This window comes from Nelumbo lutea, chromosome 1 (genome assembly GCF_056320005.1).
Source record: "Nelumbo lutea isolate HS-2025 chromosome 1, American lotus-T2T, whole genome shotgun sequence".
In the NCBI taxonomy this organism is placed as follows: domain Eukaryota; kingdom Viridiplantae; phylum Streptophyta; class Magnoliopsida; order Proteales; family Nelumbonaceae; genus Nelumbo; species Nelumbo lutea.
In genome coordinates, this window is record NC_142684.1 from 143,398,976 (window position 1) to 143,418,419 (window position 19,444).

Here is a 19,444-nt window from a genome sequence, read left to right on the forward strand (position 1 = left end):
GACACTCAAATGGGATGGTTTACATAAAAAATTGGATGAATATTTATGAATATTTGAATGGATGGGACAGTTAATTTTTGTGAATATTTGAATGGTTTATGAATATTTGAATGGATGGGACAGTTAATTTTTATGAATATTTGAATGGTTTATATAAAAAATTGGATGACACAAATAATATTTGTCTTTTTCAAATATTAATTAATTAAAGATTTGACACCGTTTAAAAATTCGGGTAAAATTAGAAAATTTCCATAACAAATACAAATAGAATTCTGACAAAACGCCGAAAGGACGCCCACTCAGCAGATGTGCATGCCAAATCGAAACAGGTTTCTGGGTTCTGACAAACCGCTCATAAAACGCTGGGCTGTTAGGGCCCGTTTCGACATGAAACATGCATAGGATTGAGTGCTTGACAATTGACATGAAATAATTTAAAAAAGCTCCATGCCTCCAACTCCAGTCTCTATCATTACCAAAAAAAAAAAAAAAAAAAAAAAGAAAAAACTCCTAAATTGAGTGCTTGACAATTGACATGAAATAATTTAAAAAAGCTCCATGCCTTCATGATCCATATAATATAGAGTCCAACTCCAGTCCCTATGATTACCCAAAAAAAAAAAAAAAGAAAAAAAGAAAAAACTCCTGCCTCTGTTTTAAATCATCTTCATACTTCAACACCAACACCAGTGCGACGCCAACCGATTTTGGAATAGAACTTGGAAGGCATATCGACATGGAAGGTAGAGATCAGCTTGGGGACAAAACAGACAGCACGGTGTCCTTCTGTGTGACGGGCGCAACCGGTTACATAGGATCTTGGTTGGTGAAGTCTCTCCTCAAAAAGGGCTACAAGGTTCACGCCACCGCTAGAGATCCAGGTTTGTGCTCCTCTTTCCCGTCTTCTCCCTGTTTGTTGTTTTCTTGTAAGAATTGGAGGATGCTCATCTCACTTCACCCGGCTCTATGTATCTTATTCATCTGATGATCTATCTAATATAGAGTATGAACAACACTATATATATAGTGTGTGAAGTCTGAAGTCTGGTCTTCAGAATGAAGTCTGAACAACAACACTATACATAGAGTATGAACAAGAACACCGATACGACAATTTTTAATCATCACGATGAAGTCTGAAGTCTGGTCTTCTCACTTCTGACTAGACCTGACTGCATGATGGGTGGTCTGAGCAACCTGTACTATGCAGTGAGACTTAGGATTGAATCCCTTTGATGGATCCATCACCACTCTCATCCTCTTTGATTTTAATTCTCTCCATCCACCATGACTTTTGTCCCCAAATTAAGAATGTTCCGGCGGGCCGGTTGCATAGGTTGAGTTGAGGGATGATCGGTAATCGTGGGTGAAGGGAGGGGAGGTCTCCACCAAATTTAGGACTCCATTGGTTGGACATGAACGTATGCCACGTGCACGGAAATGATTGATACGGATATCAGTCTTGCTCAGCCAACTAGATGGAGTGATGGACACAGGAGATCTACTTCTGAGCCAAACAGTACATGTGAAACTTGCAAGTACAAGAATTCTTATAGGCATATATATCAGAAGACAGGGAAATGAGGGACAGTGGGTGTGGCCTGTGGGGTTTTTACATTTTAGCTTTGGCCTTTGCATGGGTAGTTTAGATTACAAATTTACTTGTCTTTGTTTTCATTTTGTATTGTTGTTTTCTAGTAAGTTCCGTTGTTTTGTTATTGGTGTTGATTTCATTTGGGCACATCTCTTTCGTCTACTCTAAAACAACACATCCCCGGTGAAAAGAAATTGAAGATGCTCGAGTTTATACTAGTGTTCCTTTAAAATCTATTTTTCTGTCTATCTTTAAAATCTAATCAGTGCCCAAGTTTTCTTTTAGCAGGAAAAAGATATATTATCAATAAAACCAAATACAACTCAAAAATAAAATTGATATTAAGAAGAAGAAGAAGAAGAAGAAATGCTTTGTTGCAATTGATTGATCTAAAAGAACCAAACCCATGGCAGAGTCGATACAAGTTCAAGTACTGAAAAATGAACTCAGGTCCCACAATTTTCTTTCAATTATTTGCGGGTCCTAGCTGAGTGTGGATAAGGACAAAGTAACATGAGTTATCAATCCAACAATAGTAATAAGAATTTATCTATTTTAAATTTGAAAAAAAAAACTTTTATATACATTAACGGGGTGTTCTCCCACTCTGGATCTCCTACCCACAAACACTTCTCACATCCCTATATACCCACAAAGATATTACCACCGACAAGGTATGTAGGAAGAATTTGTGTGTAGAGATCCAAGCTCTCCTTTTTCCAATTTGAACTATTTTTCTTGTTATAAGTTTCAGAAACAAGTCCAATAAACCATCTAATTGAAAAAAAAAATCTTAAAATAAAAACATAGAAAGTATATCCCCTGTCTAAAATTGAAGCCAAAAACTTTTTTTTAGGGTTTAGGGACCATATTTTCATAAATCATATAATATCAGTCATGCAGTATATATATATATATATATATATATATATATAAAGAGAGAGAGAGAGAGAGAGAGAGAGAGAGAGAGAGAGAGAAAACCTCTTACTTTAATGCATGTTACATTTGAAAGAGAGAAAGAGAGAGACCTTTGGGTTTTCCAATGCCTCTTATTTTAATGCATGTTATTATTACATTTAAAAGAGAGAGAGGGAAAAAATAGTAATAATATAAATCAAATAATATAAATAGGTTGAAGTTAAACAATAAAAAAATTATTAATTTAAAATCCACTAAACTTTCACTAAAAATAAATATTAACAAAACTTAGTAAATATTAAAAATGTGTTTCAATTCTACTTAAAACCCAAACCTAATAAACACTAATAAAAATAGTAATTGATAGTTTTAAACTTTGAATATATATAGAAATGTTATATGTTTTTTTGTACTATATTAGAATTAAATAAAATTTTAATTTGTAAAAAATCATAGATTTATAATTAACACGGACCTCTTTATATCAACATAAAATGTGCAAGCCCAAGCCCAAGTCGAGCTTGACTGTCAGGCCTAGATCTTGAGCCCAAGCCTTGCCCTTATATAAAGCCCGAAGCTCGAGCCCGAACCCAAAGCCCAATCTATACACGAAATGTCTTATTTTCAATATACTTCTATAAACTAATATTATATTAATTTAGTAATAATTTAATAAATTAATAAACTAATTTATATTTCCTAATAGTAAATTGATATTTATTAATAATTTAAGAAGTATATACATATTATATTTATTATATATAACAAAAGTACTTTTTTATATATGTAATAGTATCAGGTCAGACTTATTTGAGAAAGCTTGAACTTGAGCCCACAAGCTTGAAATTTTGTTGAAGCCTAAAAAAGAATGAGTCAGGCCAGGTCGGGTCATCGGGCTACCCAGCCCATGAATAGGTCTAATTGTATATATAAACATTTGTATACATAAAAAATCATATGAAATAAAAATTTATATATCTTTTTCATTTTTTTTAAATGGACCTCTCATAGCTTGGTCTGGCCCATGGACCAGTCGGACCCACGGCACGACACGGGCTTGTACGGGCTCGGGCCATGGGTCATGTCGAACCGACCCCCCAAATTATCACAGAGGAGAAAGGCACGACGTAGGACATCTTGTGATCGGCACGACACGGTCCACACTTTGTCTGGACCACATGCGGATCGTGCCATGCTGGCCCAACAGAACCCGATTTACACTTCTACTTGGACCCACCCAATACTGGAGACGGGGTGGGGAAATTTGAGAATTTCCCATCCTTGATGAGGAGTAGGGTGCCTTGCCCCTAAACTCACCCGACATTAGGGAGTGGTTGCATTGCTTTGAACTTGCCTGACACTAGGGACAGGGTAGGGATGGAGTAGAGTGACTTGACTATGGGGTAGGGACAGGGATGGGGTGCCCAGCCCTGAAACCCACCCTGTTGTCATTCCTATATAATTGTTAATTATTAGTGAAATTAATAAAAATGCTAGCTTTTGTAATTATATATATTATATATATATATATATATATATATATATATATATTAAAATTAGTCTATCAATTTTAGCATGCTCTCCTTTGAGAGAAGCTATTTATCTATTTTCTCCATTTTTTTATATTTTTCTTTTTTTTGTTTAAAAAATATAAGGATGTAATCATTGCTTTTCTTGATTAAATTAATAAAGTTGCACACTATTAGAGAGAGACCTTTGGGTTTTCCAATGCCTCTTATTTTAATGCATGCTATTATTACATTTAAAAGAGAGAGAAAGAGAGAGTGAGAGAGAGTAGTAATAATATAAATAGGTTGAGGTTAAACAATCAAAAATTATTAATTTAAAAATCCACTAAACTTTCACTAAAAATCAATATTAACAAAACTTAGTAAATATTAAAAATGTGTTTCAATTACACTTAAAAACCCAACTTAATAAGCGCTAATAAAAATAAGAAATTTAAATTATAAAAATATTAATTGATAGTTTTAAACTTTTAATATAAATAGAAATGTTATATATATATTTTTTATACTAGACTAGAACTAAATAAAAATTTTAATTAAAATCTTAGTTTTATAATTAACACAGATCTCTTTATCAACAGAAAATGTGCAAGCCCGAGCTCGAGCCTGGCCCGACCATTAGGCCTAAGTCTTGAGTCCAATCCTAACCCTTATATAAAGCCTGAAGCTCGAGCCCGAGCCTAAAGCCCGATCTATACACGAAATGTCTTATTTTTAGTATATTTTTATAAACTAATATTATATTAATATAATAATAATTTAATAAACTAGTAAACTAATTTATATTTCCTAATAGTAAATTGTCATTGACCCTATATTAATTAACAGAACTATATAGTGGGAGGGTGTTTGTCGCAAATGAAAGTAAGGGAGGAATTGTCACTGACCATATAGGATAGGGGAGGTCTTTGTAGTTTACCCTTTTATTTTTGAGAAGAAGAATGATAATATATTAGCTTTAGTAGCCCTCTAAATTTTCATGGCTCCCCTCCCTTTTATAACTTCTGTTTTCTTTTCTTTTTTGGTAAATCTTTCCCCTTTGTTTTTTTCATATTTTCTATCAAACCAAAACAACCTTAAAAATGATTTTGGGTCCCTTTTGAGATAGCTGAGATGAAGATTCAGCTAGCCTTGTTCAACTGGTTTGAAGCGTTTGGAGAAACTATTCAAAGAGGATGAAGCAAACAGCCCTTCATAAGTGCAGATAAAATTAGCTAAATACAATGGCTGTGTAGCTGGTTGTGAATGGCTAGCCATTAAATGCATATGGCCCATGATCATCCATTCTCTCACTTGGCATATATGGCTGGGATAGGGGCATTACTCATTGATTCCATAGCCCGCTACAAAAGCTATCGATCCAGTAATCCAAATTTCTATGTATGTGAGGTTTACCTTGGAAAGGCAGAGTTGCAATGCTTCAAACCTCACGAAGGGGCATTTCGTACAAAGTTATAGGGAGTTTATGTGATGTTCATTTTATTTTAAACAACGTTTTAAAAAATTGACCCTAAGTCCAAACATTCAGATATATATATATATATATATATATATATGTATTATTTTATGTTTAATATTTATGTTTATATTTCAATTTTTAAATTTTCGTTTATAAAAATATTAAAAATTAGAATCTGAGACAAAAAAAAATTGGTTTTTTCAGTAAAAGTAGCAAAGCAAGATGCCTTCAAAAATTATACTATAATAAAATAAAGATCACCCAATCCATGGTTTTCAAAATCGGACCAGACCGGATGGTCAGATTGGAAAAATCGATTCCGATTTTCCCCAAAACCAAAATTTCTCTAAAAATCGTAAATTTTGATCAACAAACCGTTGACCTAGGCAATTAACCATTCGACCGATTGAACAGTTTTGATCGATTTTTTTTTTGTCAGAACAGACTGACCGTTCAACCCGGTAATCAGACCCCTTACCGATTCGGTTTCCGGATCGGTTTTAAAAATCATGCCGCAAAAGTTTTAATGTGCAACTTGTGATCTGGTGACGAGTTGAATGCGCCAACAGTTCAACAGCCCAGGTCAGATAGTTTTTGACCAAGTTAATAGATCAATGCAACAAGTGTAGAGAAGGTATAAGATCCCAAAACTACAGGTTGATGAGTTGATCTACTGTAGCTGAGCCACTCCCATTGGAGTGGATAAAGAATCCAGATTTCTTCTACTTTTTTGTACACTTGATTTCTACACCGAGTCAATCACTCAGCGAAATCTTATATAAAATGATTAAAGAAGTTCAAAAATTATTAATTTTAATTCATACATTTATATATTCAATCGTATTCGACGGGCTAAGGCTGCATTTGGCATTCAAGGACTTGTTTCCTTTTTGCCTCTAAAAACTCAGTATTCATGAGACATTTTAACTCAAAAAAAAAAAAAAAAAATCCTTGTCAAATGCAGCATAAGTCCACAGCATTTTCATTGACAACCCAATTTACATTTACAATAGTGTAGGTCGGATATATCCAATGGAGACACTGAAAGTGTAGGAAAATCTTTATCATGTATCTTACAGCATTTGCACTCATTTCTTACTTCTCGAAAAGTGGTTTCTATATTCGTGAAAGAAATCCTCGATTTGAGCATCACTGACATTAAATTGTATGGTCGTGAACTTCAATAATTTTGAAGATCAAGGATTAATCTATGAGATCTGCTGGCACATATAATATAATCAATCTAAAAGTATGAATTCCCAATCCGAGATTCCAACTTTCCAAGGCAATGAGTACTGATTTCCCTCGTTCCACCCCAAAAGCACGAAAAGATAAGGATGTGGTAATAAATCAGAAGTAATACAATAACAATAAATATCTGCTTGCTTGCTTGTCTATATTAAATTATTAATTGAGCCTTTCTTCTAATAAGCAGTGATTCATCAACATTAGAAAGTCATAATATTGTGCACCATGAGGAGTAGTTTTCAGATATTGGCTAGTTTGAAACAAGGCAATTATGATATATGGTGCTTAGCCAAAACATCATTTGGTGCTTAGCCAAAACACTTGTTGATGGGTAGCAGAAGGTTGACTTTCCCGTATATCGTGTTCCGTAGATGAAGGATTGGGATACCATATCAATGATCAATGACAGGATTTTAATTGTTGTGAATAGATAGATGCTTTGTACTATTATAGTTGAAAATCTCACGTTTGTATTCTAACTACTTCAATTAAAAGTAAATAAATAACTTGGCTGCTGTTGGTGTGGCCATTGGCCAAGTTAATATTGAGCCTTCCACGGTGGGCCGGGCCAGGATAAAATGGACTTCAACCGGACCTGGTTGAATCCTTCCGTTAACACCAAAATCATAATAACCAGAGCTGCTGATTTATTCGTTATTTTAATTTGCAGCCAAGACCTCCGGTATAATGTCATCATGGTGCGGTGGTGATCGGTTGAAAGTATTTAAAGCTGATTTGCAAGAAGAAGGGAGTTTCGACGAGGCCGTGGAAGGTTGTGATGGTGTATTTCATGTTGCAGCGTCAATGGAATTCAGTGTACCCGTTGAAGACAACATTGGTAATAATTTTTAATCCTTCTCTTACGCCTTATTTTGGTTCAGCGGCAAAAAATGAAAGCAATCTTCTCATTTCCAAATTTTGCACAATTTCTACAACTAAATAACTGCCGCTGTTAGAGAATAAAAAACATATTCGAGGGCCTGGTTTAACAATTTAAACTTTTAGGTTGACTAGTTCTTTGAGATGGCATAGAAAATCAGTCTAGTATTTGATCTTCATCATTTTTATTATAATTAATTAAAGCTAGACTGAAAATGAAAGGATTGAAATTAATGAAGCCATTGAGCCTCACATAATAGCTTCAGCTTTTAGCCTATATTTGGTTTGAAAAGAAACGGTGGAGAGAGTGAAAGGTAGAGAACATATAAAAGAAACTATAATAATAAATAAAGGGGAACAAATTAATCCTTAGTCTTCAGAATCATACCAATACCATTCATATACGAAGAACAAGCTATGTTATACCCCAAAGAATATCATGCAATTATCAAGGAGGTTTAAACATACATACCTGTATCCATCGCAGTAGTAGAAACTCTTGCGGAATGAGTGATGAATCAATGGTAAGTCGACTGTGGTTTTCCTCAATTAAATCTTCCTTCTTCCTTAAGTTTTCTCAGCTCTTGACTCTAATGGGGTAGAGCAAGAGGGCGGCTAGATGATTTAACAAATTGAGAACCATAACTTAGGAGCCTTTATATTTTGACCTAATAGGATCCCATTAAGCTTATATGGGCCAAAATGTGGTATCCACTCATTAAGCCCCATACCCTTTTGTTGAAGTCTGCTGGCTTTGCCTAAATGAATCACTTGATTTAACCCATTTACAAGATAGTCCACCAATACAATTATTTGATTGAATATATAAACCCACTTAACAGAGATTAAAACCTAATATTCTCAAATTACTCTCTACATATTCTGCAAGTTTCTGAATTCGGCACCTTCTGATCTCCAAAAACGAAATCCGGAAATTTGCAGAATTTTGACTCCAACCCCAACTTCTGCCCGACTAGTACGTGGATTATGGAGGTGGGAATGCAATTGAATTCCATTTGCCACCTCAATTTCATGAAATTTCAAATGATTTCTCCCACTCCGTCCAAAGAAAAGAATAAATTTAGATTTGACTGAAAAGAAGAATAGAGGCTTACAATTGTCTACTCCAATTTCACCACCAATTCCAAATCCTCCCCGTTCCAAGAAACAGCCTTGGGAAATAATGTTCTAATAATAAGATAGAAAAAAGAAAAAAAAATCATAGATTTGATGTCTGTTTAATGCTACGGAAGACCACTCAACTCAAATTACCTCGAACTTTGAGGCTGAGGGGTACAAAATGGCAGGTGTTGTCAGTAGATGAAACGAAATGATAGATGGATCCAGGCCCCAATGACTTATCACCTATCCTATTTTGATCTTCAACTGAATGGGTCATGGATAAATTTTATATGATAAACCTGCATAATTAGTTAATTACCACGGCTTCTGACTGGGAACGTCTTTATAGAGCTTTGTTAGTTTAGAAGAAACTTATCTCCACCGTCCAATTAAATAATATAAAATCAGAAGCATTATATAATAAATCAGAACCATTCATATTGAAGCTCAATCACTAAATAGGCCACCTGCAGAATTTGGGGAGAGTGGAGGTTAGCAAATCCACCAAAATGTGATAAAGTTTAGTTTTTGCAATGTCTTCATTGACATGAAGCGTTGCGAAATTACAGGATAAATGGAGTTTCTATAAATTGGGGATAAGGGCATTTGGGGGCTGATTTCAATTGGAGCAGATTTGGTTCAATCTGATCTGTACTAGTATGAATTAATAGATGGACTAGGTCTAACCCAATTCGATGAAACTGTTCAAATTGTGAATCATATAATCAATGCTCACTATCACATGGTACAAAAATAAAATAAACTCTCTATAAGAATGACTTCAAAAATAATTGTCATTTTCTAAATGAATGATTGCCACTTGACATCCCTCCAAACAGGAGGCGCATGATCAAAGCAGTGAAGCTTCAAACTCTCCATTGTAAGGGATGAGGACAAATCATCTATGCCGGATGGGATAGCTTCGGGCTAAACTATGACATTATTTCATCCAATTCTAATTAGGAATGTCAATAGGGCAGGGTATCTACTCCTTGTCAGAGATGGGGTATTCTTGAATTTTTTCCACTATGAGATAATTATTTAAAAATAATTTAACTGTTGGACATTTTATAAATAAATTATGATAATTTTGGGGTACTTTATAAATGAAATTATGGGATCCTAGGGTTTTAAGAAATTGAAAAAAACTTAAAAATATTTTAAAAATCAATATTAAATATAAGGATATTTTATTAATTTACCATCGGGTTCGGAATGAATTTGAGGAATTATATACAAATTTCATCCCCGCCCTGTCCCCACTTCAGGAAAAACATATTTTCCTCATCCCCGTCTCATCCCCATTGAAAATCGGAAACCTGCCCCATTCAAGGTGGGGCATGGGGCGGTTTTAGAGAAAAAATTTCCATCCCTAATTATAAGTGGGGCTGCAGCAATATATCAAAGGCTGTGATCCATGATTTTAGCCAAGGCTACACCAATGGGAGTGAATGAAATTTCTCGGTATGTCTGCGTCTCATATGCACCCTACTCTATCCCACCCCCATTTCTATGTAATACTAAAAGAAGAAGACAGGGGTCTGGAGCAACACTCACAAATCCAAACCCAAGGCCCCACTCCACGAATCAGCGTTGTATGTCATAGCAATAAACCCTAGAGGCTAGAGTGCAATTCGGAAGAGGCCAATTAGACAAAGTAATTGTATTATTAGAAGGAAGAAATGAAAGATGTGGGGTAGCTATATGAGTTAGAGCATCAGTGACGGAGCAACGCATGCTGTGTGAGGTGGACGGGTGGATGTTGAAGATTTTGGACTCATGATGTTTATCATAAAACTAAAAAAGGACTGAAGAGTCACGGGCCAGTGACAAAACGCTTACTATAAAACTATTTTCCTACATACAAAGTGTTGAAGGCTTATGGATATTCAGTGAGATTTGGGCTTTGGAGAGATCTGATCCAAGTATCCAACAAAGAGTTGGTTAGAACTTAGGTGGCAGCAGAAGGCCGTTCATCTGTTGGATAGGACATTCATGGACTGAAAAGTTTTACAACCTCGAAAGGGAGTGATGATCTGACGATAATGATAAGCACAGTAGGCCAATCACGGGTTCTAATTGGGAGCGTTACCATCTGGGAAATGGTGTGTCATTTAGACGGGTGCCAAGTTACCATTGATTTATAGAGAAGGGAGCTGAGAGTGGTCTGCTCTTTTTTTTTTTTTTCTCGTCTTTAATATTTTTAGCTTTTTCATGGGTGTATATAACCCGGGATGAGACCCATGGCAGGATTTGATCGCAAATCTCCCCTAAAACCAGCCAAAGACTTAGCCAACTGATCTAAATAGCACAAGTCATTTGTGTTAGGCTCTGTTTTCAGTGCTAATCTGAATCGGAAAGTTTTTGTGCCTAATTCAGTTTTGCATCTCGTATGTTTGAAACTCTGATTTGTCATTTGTCATTCTTACCACCTCCTACCTTGAGACAGACACAGTCTTTAACATGCGGCAGCCAAGCACGAGGAGAAATAAACCAAAGTCTTGAACCAGGGTTTGGTTATTTTGGGTCAAAAAAATTGGTAATCACTGGCCAAATAAGACTTGAATATAAAGAAAGGGTGACCAGATCGTAGTATAAGCATATACAAAGCATATAAAATGCTGTTTCATCATTTGAAGGTCTCTTGTATGATTGTTCTCGTGCTGGTCTGAACTCTGAAGAGGCTAAAAATTTGAATTTTGAACTTCTTTAACGTGAATTTTCTTATATGAAGATAGCTATGTTCGATCAAATATACTCAAACCATCAACCAGAGGGACCTTAAACCTCCTCAGGGCATGCTCGAAAGCAAAATCAGTGAAAAGGGTTGTCTTCACATCGTCTATCAGTACCATAACTGCAAAAGACGAAGCTGGGAAATGGAGACCAACGGTGGATGAATCTTGCCGGGTTCCGGTTGATCATGTCTGGAATTTAAAAGCAAGCGGATGGGTAAGGGGAAACTTCTTTTTCTGCTGATCTTATTTTTATTACTGGTACATGCCGATCGAGCACACGCCACCAGTAAAAGATATCCATCACGTTCATCTCAACTAATAAAAGATATCCAAATTAAAGGTCTACGCACTCTCAAAGCTTCTGTCAGAGGAAGCTGCCTTCCAGTTTGCAGACGATTACGGATTGGATGTTGTATCAATAATACCAACTACCGTGGCCGGTCCATTCCTCACATCGGCTGTCCCAGCAAGTGTCCAAGTTCTCTTGTCACCAATCACAGGTGATTTCAGCTATTGTGATCATCACCTTTCTATCTTAATTCATCCTACCTCAGCATATATATAGGAATGTGGATGAAAACATGTTTGAATCGGCACTCCTGTACAGGTGACCGTGAATTTTATCCAATATTATCTGCCGTGCATTCGAGATTGGGGTCAATCTCAGTAGTTCATATTGAAGACGTCTGTAATGCCCACATATTCTTGATGGAGGAAGTTGCAGCCAAAGGTCCATATATTTGCTCAGCCCACAGTTGTACTATGGGACAATTGGCCAACCTTCTTGCTCAAGAGCACCCTTGCTTCAATAAACAAAGGTAGGCTTAGCTTTCTCCTTCATACCTCAATAAGCTCTAATTTTAGCTGGGGAAGTGAGAGTAATATCAATCACTGCTACGGTGCTGCATGTTTTTCCAGGTTTTGTGAGGAAGAAAACAGCTCTGTCCGTTCGTTGATTTCTTCCAAAAAGTTAAAAGCTCTGGGTTTCGAGTACAAATACAGCTTAGGAGATATAATCCTTCAGAGTGTAAGTAGCTGCATACAGCATGGCTTTCTGCATGAAATCAGCAATTAATTGCGGTATTCTTAGAAATTGAACAATTAGCTTTAATGCGTTGCTGATTTATGTAATTGTATTTTGGGGCAATTTTTGTTAAAATACCAACTCCCCAAAACCAGTTCAGGCCAATGGTTACAGCTACCCAAAAGATTCTTGTATTCAGGGTACAGGTCATTATCTGACCCACTACAAAACCCGTAGCTTAATTAATCCACCTTACAATACTTTTAGCAGTTGATTTAATTGAAGAACTCTATGCATTGCACTCTCATGAAGCCTAGCATGAGCAGGAACCACACTAGTCAGCTGATGGCCATGGAAAAAGGTCATTACCCAATTGTGTGGTTTCTGTCATCTGGGGTCCTTTTCTACTTTTCCAACCCAGCTATATGGGTCTTGGGAAGACCTTTAGCACTTTTCACACAAAGTGACCGCTCTCAGACTTGAACCCACATTTTCAAGCTTACCACCCTGAGATTAATAAATCAGCTGTTCTGGTTTTATGGTTTGTAATACGTCACAACATAGTGGAATCAGTGTTCTTTGTGTTAGCGTAGTCTATCAAAATTATTTCATTATCTCCTTCCTTTTAGGATAGCTGTACATACCTCATCTTCTCTTCTTTACTTATTGTATCCTCTTTACATCACCGACCTTGTCTCCCTATTGTATCCCTATTATAATTAGCTCTATTATAAATAGAGTTGTAGCCTATTGAATTGGATATATCAAGAGAAACTATTATCTTCTTCATCCTTCTTGGTTCGTATCATCCTTCTTGATTCATATCATGGTATCAAAGCCTGTGATACTTTATCAGATCCATCCCCCCACTTGAGCTTCGCTGGCGCCCTCTCATGAGTATACACTATCGTTGCACCGGTTATCGTAGCTCCTCGGGTTGAAGGCTAGCTCCCTTGCATAACCGCCCGTCGTGATCGTCGTCCTGTACATGACTTCTGGTGCATGCAGAAAACTGAGTTCAATTCTTATTTGCTTCTTCTTCTTCAAGCCCGGTGCAAAGGTAAACAGAGAACTGAAGCTTGGATCCTCCGTCTTCCAAGTCTGCGGCTAGACCGATGACTCATCTGCTCCGGTTGGCTGCGGAACAAGCTTGGATCCTCTGTCCTCCGTCTTCCAAGTCTGCGACTAGACCAATGACTCCTCTGCTCTGCTCTGGTTGGCTGCGGAACAAGCTTGGATCCTTTGCGACCAGACCAACAGCTGGCATTTTGAACGAGATCTTTGCGGAAGCAGGGTCGTCAAGGTAGATATCCTAGAGGGTGACCCAACTCGAATCAGGAGCTCCTTACTCTTGATGCTGATCAGCTTCTTCATCCGGTGGTTCTCCACGAAGGCGATAATCTCATTCGCATACGAGACCTGCTTCCCGTGCACTTGAAGGTGTGATGCATTCTTCCTCCTTAAGCCAGACGAACCCGGCTTCCCTGTTGTAGCCCACCTCCTCCGTGTCGTCCAGTGGAAACAGACTTTTGGGCAGCGATATCTCCTCCAGAAGCTGTAGCGATTTCTTCTTGCAGAGAGCATCTCTGCCTTCTCTCTGTAATTCTCAATCACTTGACTCGCCATTGCTGTTGTCTGAGCTGGTCCCTAAGGCTTAGTTGGGGGAAGACAGAAATAGAATTAACTGAAGAAAGCAAGAAAAGGAACACGAGTCTGAGCCTGAGCCTGAGCGAGAGCCCCGGGTCTGCCTTGTTTCTTTTCCCGTGATTTGTGTTGCTCCAGAGTTTTGTGTTTCTCCTCGTAGATTCGTCTGAAGCTGCTCAATATATTTCTCATCCCATCACTATTACATTCGATGGCTCAAATTATGATTTATGGTCGCAGGAGATGTGTAGTTTTCTTAAGGGATGCCTTCAATGGCGATATGTGACGGGTGAGATTCCCAAACCTACCAAAATTGCTGATGAAACATAAGATAAATTTGCTGAACGAGTAGAAAAATGGGATGGGAAAAATCATTGAATATTGACCTGGTATTGCGAGCATCAAGTTGGAATTTCACAGATATGACTCTCCTAAAGAGGTATGGGATTTCTTACAAGTTCGTTATTCTATTTCTGATGATGTGCATCAGTTTCAACTCTATAGGCGTCTTCACCATATGAAGCAGCAACCTGAACAGACCATTCACAGTTATGTCTCTGAATTACAAGTTCTTTGGGATCAGTTAGCTCAGTGTGAACCTGAATGGAATAGTACCTCTGCAGCTACTACTTATTCCAAGCTTTGTGATTGCCAATGTGTTTGGCATCTTCTGATGACTCTCAGGGATGAGTATGAACCTATTAGCGGTACTCTACTTCATCGTAGCCCATTGCCTTCTCTTGAGGTTGTGATCAAAGATTTGCTCTCTGAAGAAACTCGTCTAAAAACACTTCGAGATGAACGATCCTTATTATCTATTGATGTTGTTCTTGCTACTCCGGATGCGTCTGCTACTAAATCTTCAAAACAGACTTTCTGCAATTACTACAAGAAGACATTATTTCTGAGTGCCGCCGCTTGCAAGCCAAAAAGGCGTCTGGATAGAAGTCTTCATCCATGGGTTCTCAGGGTTTGAGTTCTATTGCAGTTGCTGCCACAGAGAATTCTTCTGATAACACCTCTCCAAAATTTTCTCTTAGAAAACTCCAAGCTCTTCTTCACTAGCTCCAACCTAATTCTAGTATGCCTTCTAATTCAGTCTTGTCCGTCACTCCAGGTACTACCTCATCATGGTATTTTGATTCTGCCTGTTACAATCATATGACATCCAATTCATCATTGTTTACTTCCAAGTCACATCCTTCTATTGCACCAATTGTTCATACTACCGATAGTTCCACCTTAACTGTCAAAAGTGTAGGCACTGTTTTAACATCTCATTTTTCACTTCCTAACACTTTTTTGATACCTAAATTATCTCTAAATCTTATATCTGTTGGACAATTATGTAAACTTGGTTTTGAACTACAATTCTCAAGTCGTGGTTGTACTATGCAGGATCCACGGACAGGGAAGATCATTGGGACAGGCCGTAAGTTTGGGAGACTATTTGAGCTATCATCTCTTCAATTACCACCTCTTGTTGCTGCTATCACCTCTAGTGTCTGGCATTCTCGTCTTGGTCACATTTTTACCTCTAAATTAGGATCTTTAATTTCTAATGGATGTTTGGGTACTGTTTAAACAATAGACTTTGATTGTGTTTCATGTCCTCTTTCAAAACATCATGCTTTGCCTTTTACTATAAGTGATTCTGTTTCTTTTGCACCTTTTGATCTTATCCATTTTGATATTTTGGGCCCTTCACCTCATAATACCATGGGTGGTTTGCATTATTTTGTGATCTTCGTTGATGATTTCTCTCGATATACATGGATTTATCTCATGCGTAATAAATCTGAATTACCTGCAATTTATATTCAATTTACCACCATGATCAAAACTCAGTTTTCCTCTATCATCAAATTTTTTAGCACTGATAATGCTATGGAATATAGAGATTCTACCCTTACCCGATTTCTTTCACAAAATGGAACTATCATTCATAGATCCTGTCCCAGTACCTCTCAACAAAATTGGCGTGCAGAACGAAAACATAGGCATATTCTTGATACTGTTCAAGCTCTTTTAATCTCTTCCTCTTGTCCTGAACATTTTTGGGGGGAAGCGGCCCTCACTGTTGTTTATACCATCAATCGCATTCCTTCTCCTATTATTGGTAACATTTCTCCTTATGAACGATTTTATGGCAATTTCCTTAATTATCTGTCTCTTCATGTATTTGATTGTGCTTGTTTTGTTCTATTACAACCTCATGAACATACCAAATTGAAACCAAAAGCACGTCTATGTTGTTTTCTCAGGTATGGTATTGAACATAAAGGATATCGGTGTTGTGATCCTCTTTCCCAACGACTTCACATATCTCGTCATGTTACCTTTTGGGAACACAAAATGTTTTCCAGTCTCTCCCCATTTCGAGCTACCATGACATCTTCACATTTTTTTACTGATCCTACTATTTCGTTTTTTTTCTAATGATTTACCTGCAGGTCCAACTACTTCATCTGATAGCTCTAATAGTACTGCACAACTTGCAACCTCTCCTGATGCATCTACCTTGGCTATGGATCCTCCAACTCTGCCTTCTTCTAAGCCCTTGATTCCTCCTGATGAATTCGACCCTGCTCATTCTAATGTTTCACTCCATCGTTCTGATAGGGTCACTAAACCTTCCATTCTTCTTCGTGATTTTCATTGTTATTCTACCATTGTATCTTTATATGAGCCTTGTACCTATCGCGAGGCTAGTACTGACCCTCTATGGCAGAAAGCAATGGCAAAAGAAATTCAAGCTCTTACAAGCACTCATACTTGGGATTTAGTTGACCTGCCTCTAGATAAATCCGTGATTGGTTGCAAAACGAAATCAAGACTGAGGCAGATGGTTCAGTTGAAAGGTATAAAGCTAGATTGGTAGCTAAAGGGTTCACACAGGAGTATGGCATTGATTATGAGGAGACTTTTGCTCCAGTAGCCCGTCTCACTTCTGTTCGTAGTCTTATTGCGATTGCTGCAGCTAAGCCCTAGCAGTTTTCAAATGGATGTTAAGATTGTTTTTCTCAATGGTGATCTTTCTGAAGAAATTTATATGCAGCCCCCTCTTGGTTATGATCATCTTCCTAATCAGGTTTGTCGTCTCCGTAAGGCTCTATATGGACTTAAGCAGGCGCCTCGAGCATGGTTCTCTAAATTCAGCTCTACTGTTTGTTAGTTTTGTTTTCAATCTAGCACTTATGATCATGTCTTTTTCATCCGAAAGACCTCTTAGGGTTGTGTACTTCTCCTCCTTTATGTGGATGACATGATCATTACTGGCGATGATTTGTAGGGTATTTATGCTCTTAAGGCCTTTCTTAGCAAACAGTTTGAAATGAAAGATCTTGGTCGACTAACTTATTTTTTAGGCATTGAGGTCTCCTCCGACCAATCGGGACATTATCTGTCTCAGGCCAAGTATGCCACTGATCTTGTTTCTCGTGCATGACTCACTGATACTAAGACTGTTAACACTCCAATTGAGCCTAATGCCCATTTGTCAACCACTGATGGCACTCCTCTTAGTGATTGCACCTTATATCGACAACTAGTTGGCAGTCTTGTATACCTTACTGTTACTCGTCCTGATATTGCGTATGCTGTCCATATTGTGAGTCAGTTCATGTCTGCCCCTCACACTACTCATTATGCTGCTGTGCTTCGGATCATCTATTATGTCAAGGGCACTTTGTTTTTCACTACTCCAATTCTTCCTCTCTTCATTTGATCGCACATTCTGATGCCGATTGGGCCGATGATCCTACTGATAGACGCTCCACTATTGGTTATTGCTTCTTTCTTGGAGACTCTTATATCTTGGCGTAGTAAGAAGCAAACGGTTGTCTTTCGTTTCAGTACTGAAGCTGAATATCGAGCTCTTGCTGACACTACCTCCGAGCTGCTATGGTTACGATGGTTACTCCATGACGTGGGAATTACTCATTCATTTGCAACCCCTCTTCACTGTGACAATCGTAGTGCCATACAAATTGCCCACAATGACGTATTTCATGAGTGCACTAAGCATATTGAGACTAATTGTCACTTTATTCGTCATCATGTGCTCGAGGATACTGTTCGCCTTATTCCTATCCCTTCCCAGGATCAATCTGCAGATATATTTACCAAAGCTCACTCTTCTCTTCGCTTTCATGCTCTTGTTGGCAAACTCCAAATGACCTATATATTACCATCTTGAGTTTGAGGGGGAATGTTAGCGTAGTCTATCAAAATTAGTTTCATTATCTCCTTCCTTCTAGGAGATAGCTATACATACCTTATCTTCTCTTCTTTCCTTATTGTATCCTCTTTAGGACCCTAACCTTGTCTCCCTATTGTATCCCTATTATCTTTTCCATCCTTTTTGGTTCGTATCATCCGTCTTGGTTTGTATCACTTTGACTAAGGCCCACTAAGAGGAAGAAATGCTAATGCCAACGATGTACCACATACTTAGTTTTGCACCAGTATATAGTAACTGTTTGATTCAAAATTGCAAGGTTCACTTGGTACAGTTATATTTAAGAGATGGCGTTCAAAATTAAACAGTGACTGCAGCAAATAGCCACAGAATCCGTGCACGCAGTGAAAGCCAAAACTCATCCAAAGGGACCAACAAAGGGGAGAGTCCCAAGTGGATGCAGAGCTGGAACTTTGAGAAGAACAAAAATATAATGGAGAAATTCAAAGCTGGATAGCAGTGGGAGAAACAACAATCTGACCACTCGGAGCAAAGGCCGTTTAAGACGACTTGCTTCTTGTCCTTCAAGTCTGGACTCTGGACTAACCTTTGTCTCATCTCTCAAATATCCTGCCATGGACCACATGCCCCTGTCATCTGTTTGTTAGCAGGGAATCCACGTACAGAATGTAATATTTTACCTTTTTTTCTAATCGATATTCAATAAATGTGTCCGATCCTTGCTACGTCTAAAAAGTTAAAATCTAGGGTTTTGGGTGGGGGAATTGTTCGGTTGCATGACACCGAATCACCCCCCCCCCACAACGTCCCAGAGCACATTCCCACTGTGTATTGAGAACATCTCTCGATACACGGCGGGGATGTACTGTGTGACGTTGTGGGGGGCTGATTTGAACTCCTCTCCCCTCATTTGTGACATATGGAACCTACAAACAGAAACTATTGATTTGCTTCTTTTCCTTCTAGGGCTATGAAGCCAATTATGAAGATGAGAATTGAGCAGAAAAAGGGTTTACTCCAGGGTTATCTTCTTCCTGTCACTGAACCTCAGGCAGATCGCCTATTCAAAATCTTAAACATTTGTA

The 19,444-nt window shown here is 37.8% G+C and overlaps 1 protein-coding gene across 3 annotated transcripts; it reads left to right on the plus strand.

Annotated features, from left to right (window-relative positions):
- Positions 1 to 376: 376 nt before the first annotated feature.
- Positions 377 to 19,094, plus strand: LOC148878063 (NAD(P)-binding Rossmann-fold superfamily protein). Of its 3 annotated transcripts, none has more exons than XM_088948458.1 (7): positions 377 to 884; positions 7,422 to 7,589; positions 11,487 to 11,704; positions 11,831 to 11,990; positions 12,098 to 12,308; positions 12,409 to 12,517; positions 18,673 to 19,094. In XM_088948458.1, exons 1-7 carry the CDS (start codon positions 740 to 742, stop codon positions 18,700 to 18,702), a joined length of 1,041 nt encoding a protein of 346 aa, XP_088804584.1. In that variant the 5' UTR covers positions 377 to 739; the 3' UTR covers positions 18,703 to 19,094. The 3 variants fall into 3 exon arrangements, with proteins under 3 accessions (XP_088804584.1, XP_088804591.1, XP_088804578.1); XM_088948465.1 differs by having other exon boundaries at positions 18,707 to 19,094; XM_088948452.1 differs by lacking the exon at positions 18,673 to 19,094 and adding an exon at positions 15,557 to 15,826.
- The last annotated feature ends 350 nt before the right edge of the window (positions 19,095 to 19,444 follow it).

Excerpts from the sequence above, each read along its gene's own strand:
- LOC148878063 (XM_088948452.1), top strand. The coding sequence starts at position 740 with ATGGAAGGTAGAGATCAGCTTGGGGACAAAACAGACAGCACGGTGTCC. Across the intron at positions 885-7,421 it reads CGCCACCGCTAGAGATCCAG|CCAAGACCTCCGGTATAATG; the intron begins GTTTGTGCTCCT and ends TTTAATTTGCAG. Across the intron at positions 11,991-12,097 it reads TCTCTTGTCACCAATCACAG|GTGACCGTGAATTTTATCCA; the intron begins GTGATTTCAGCT and ends ACTCCTGTACAG.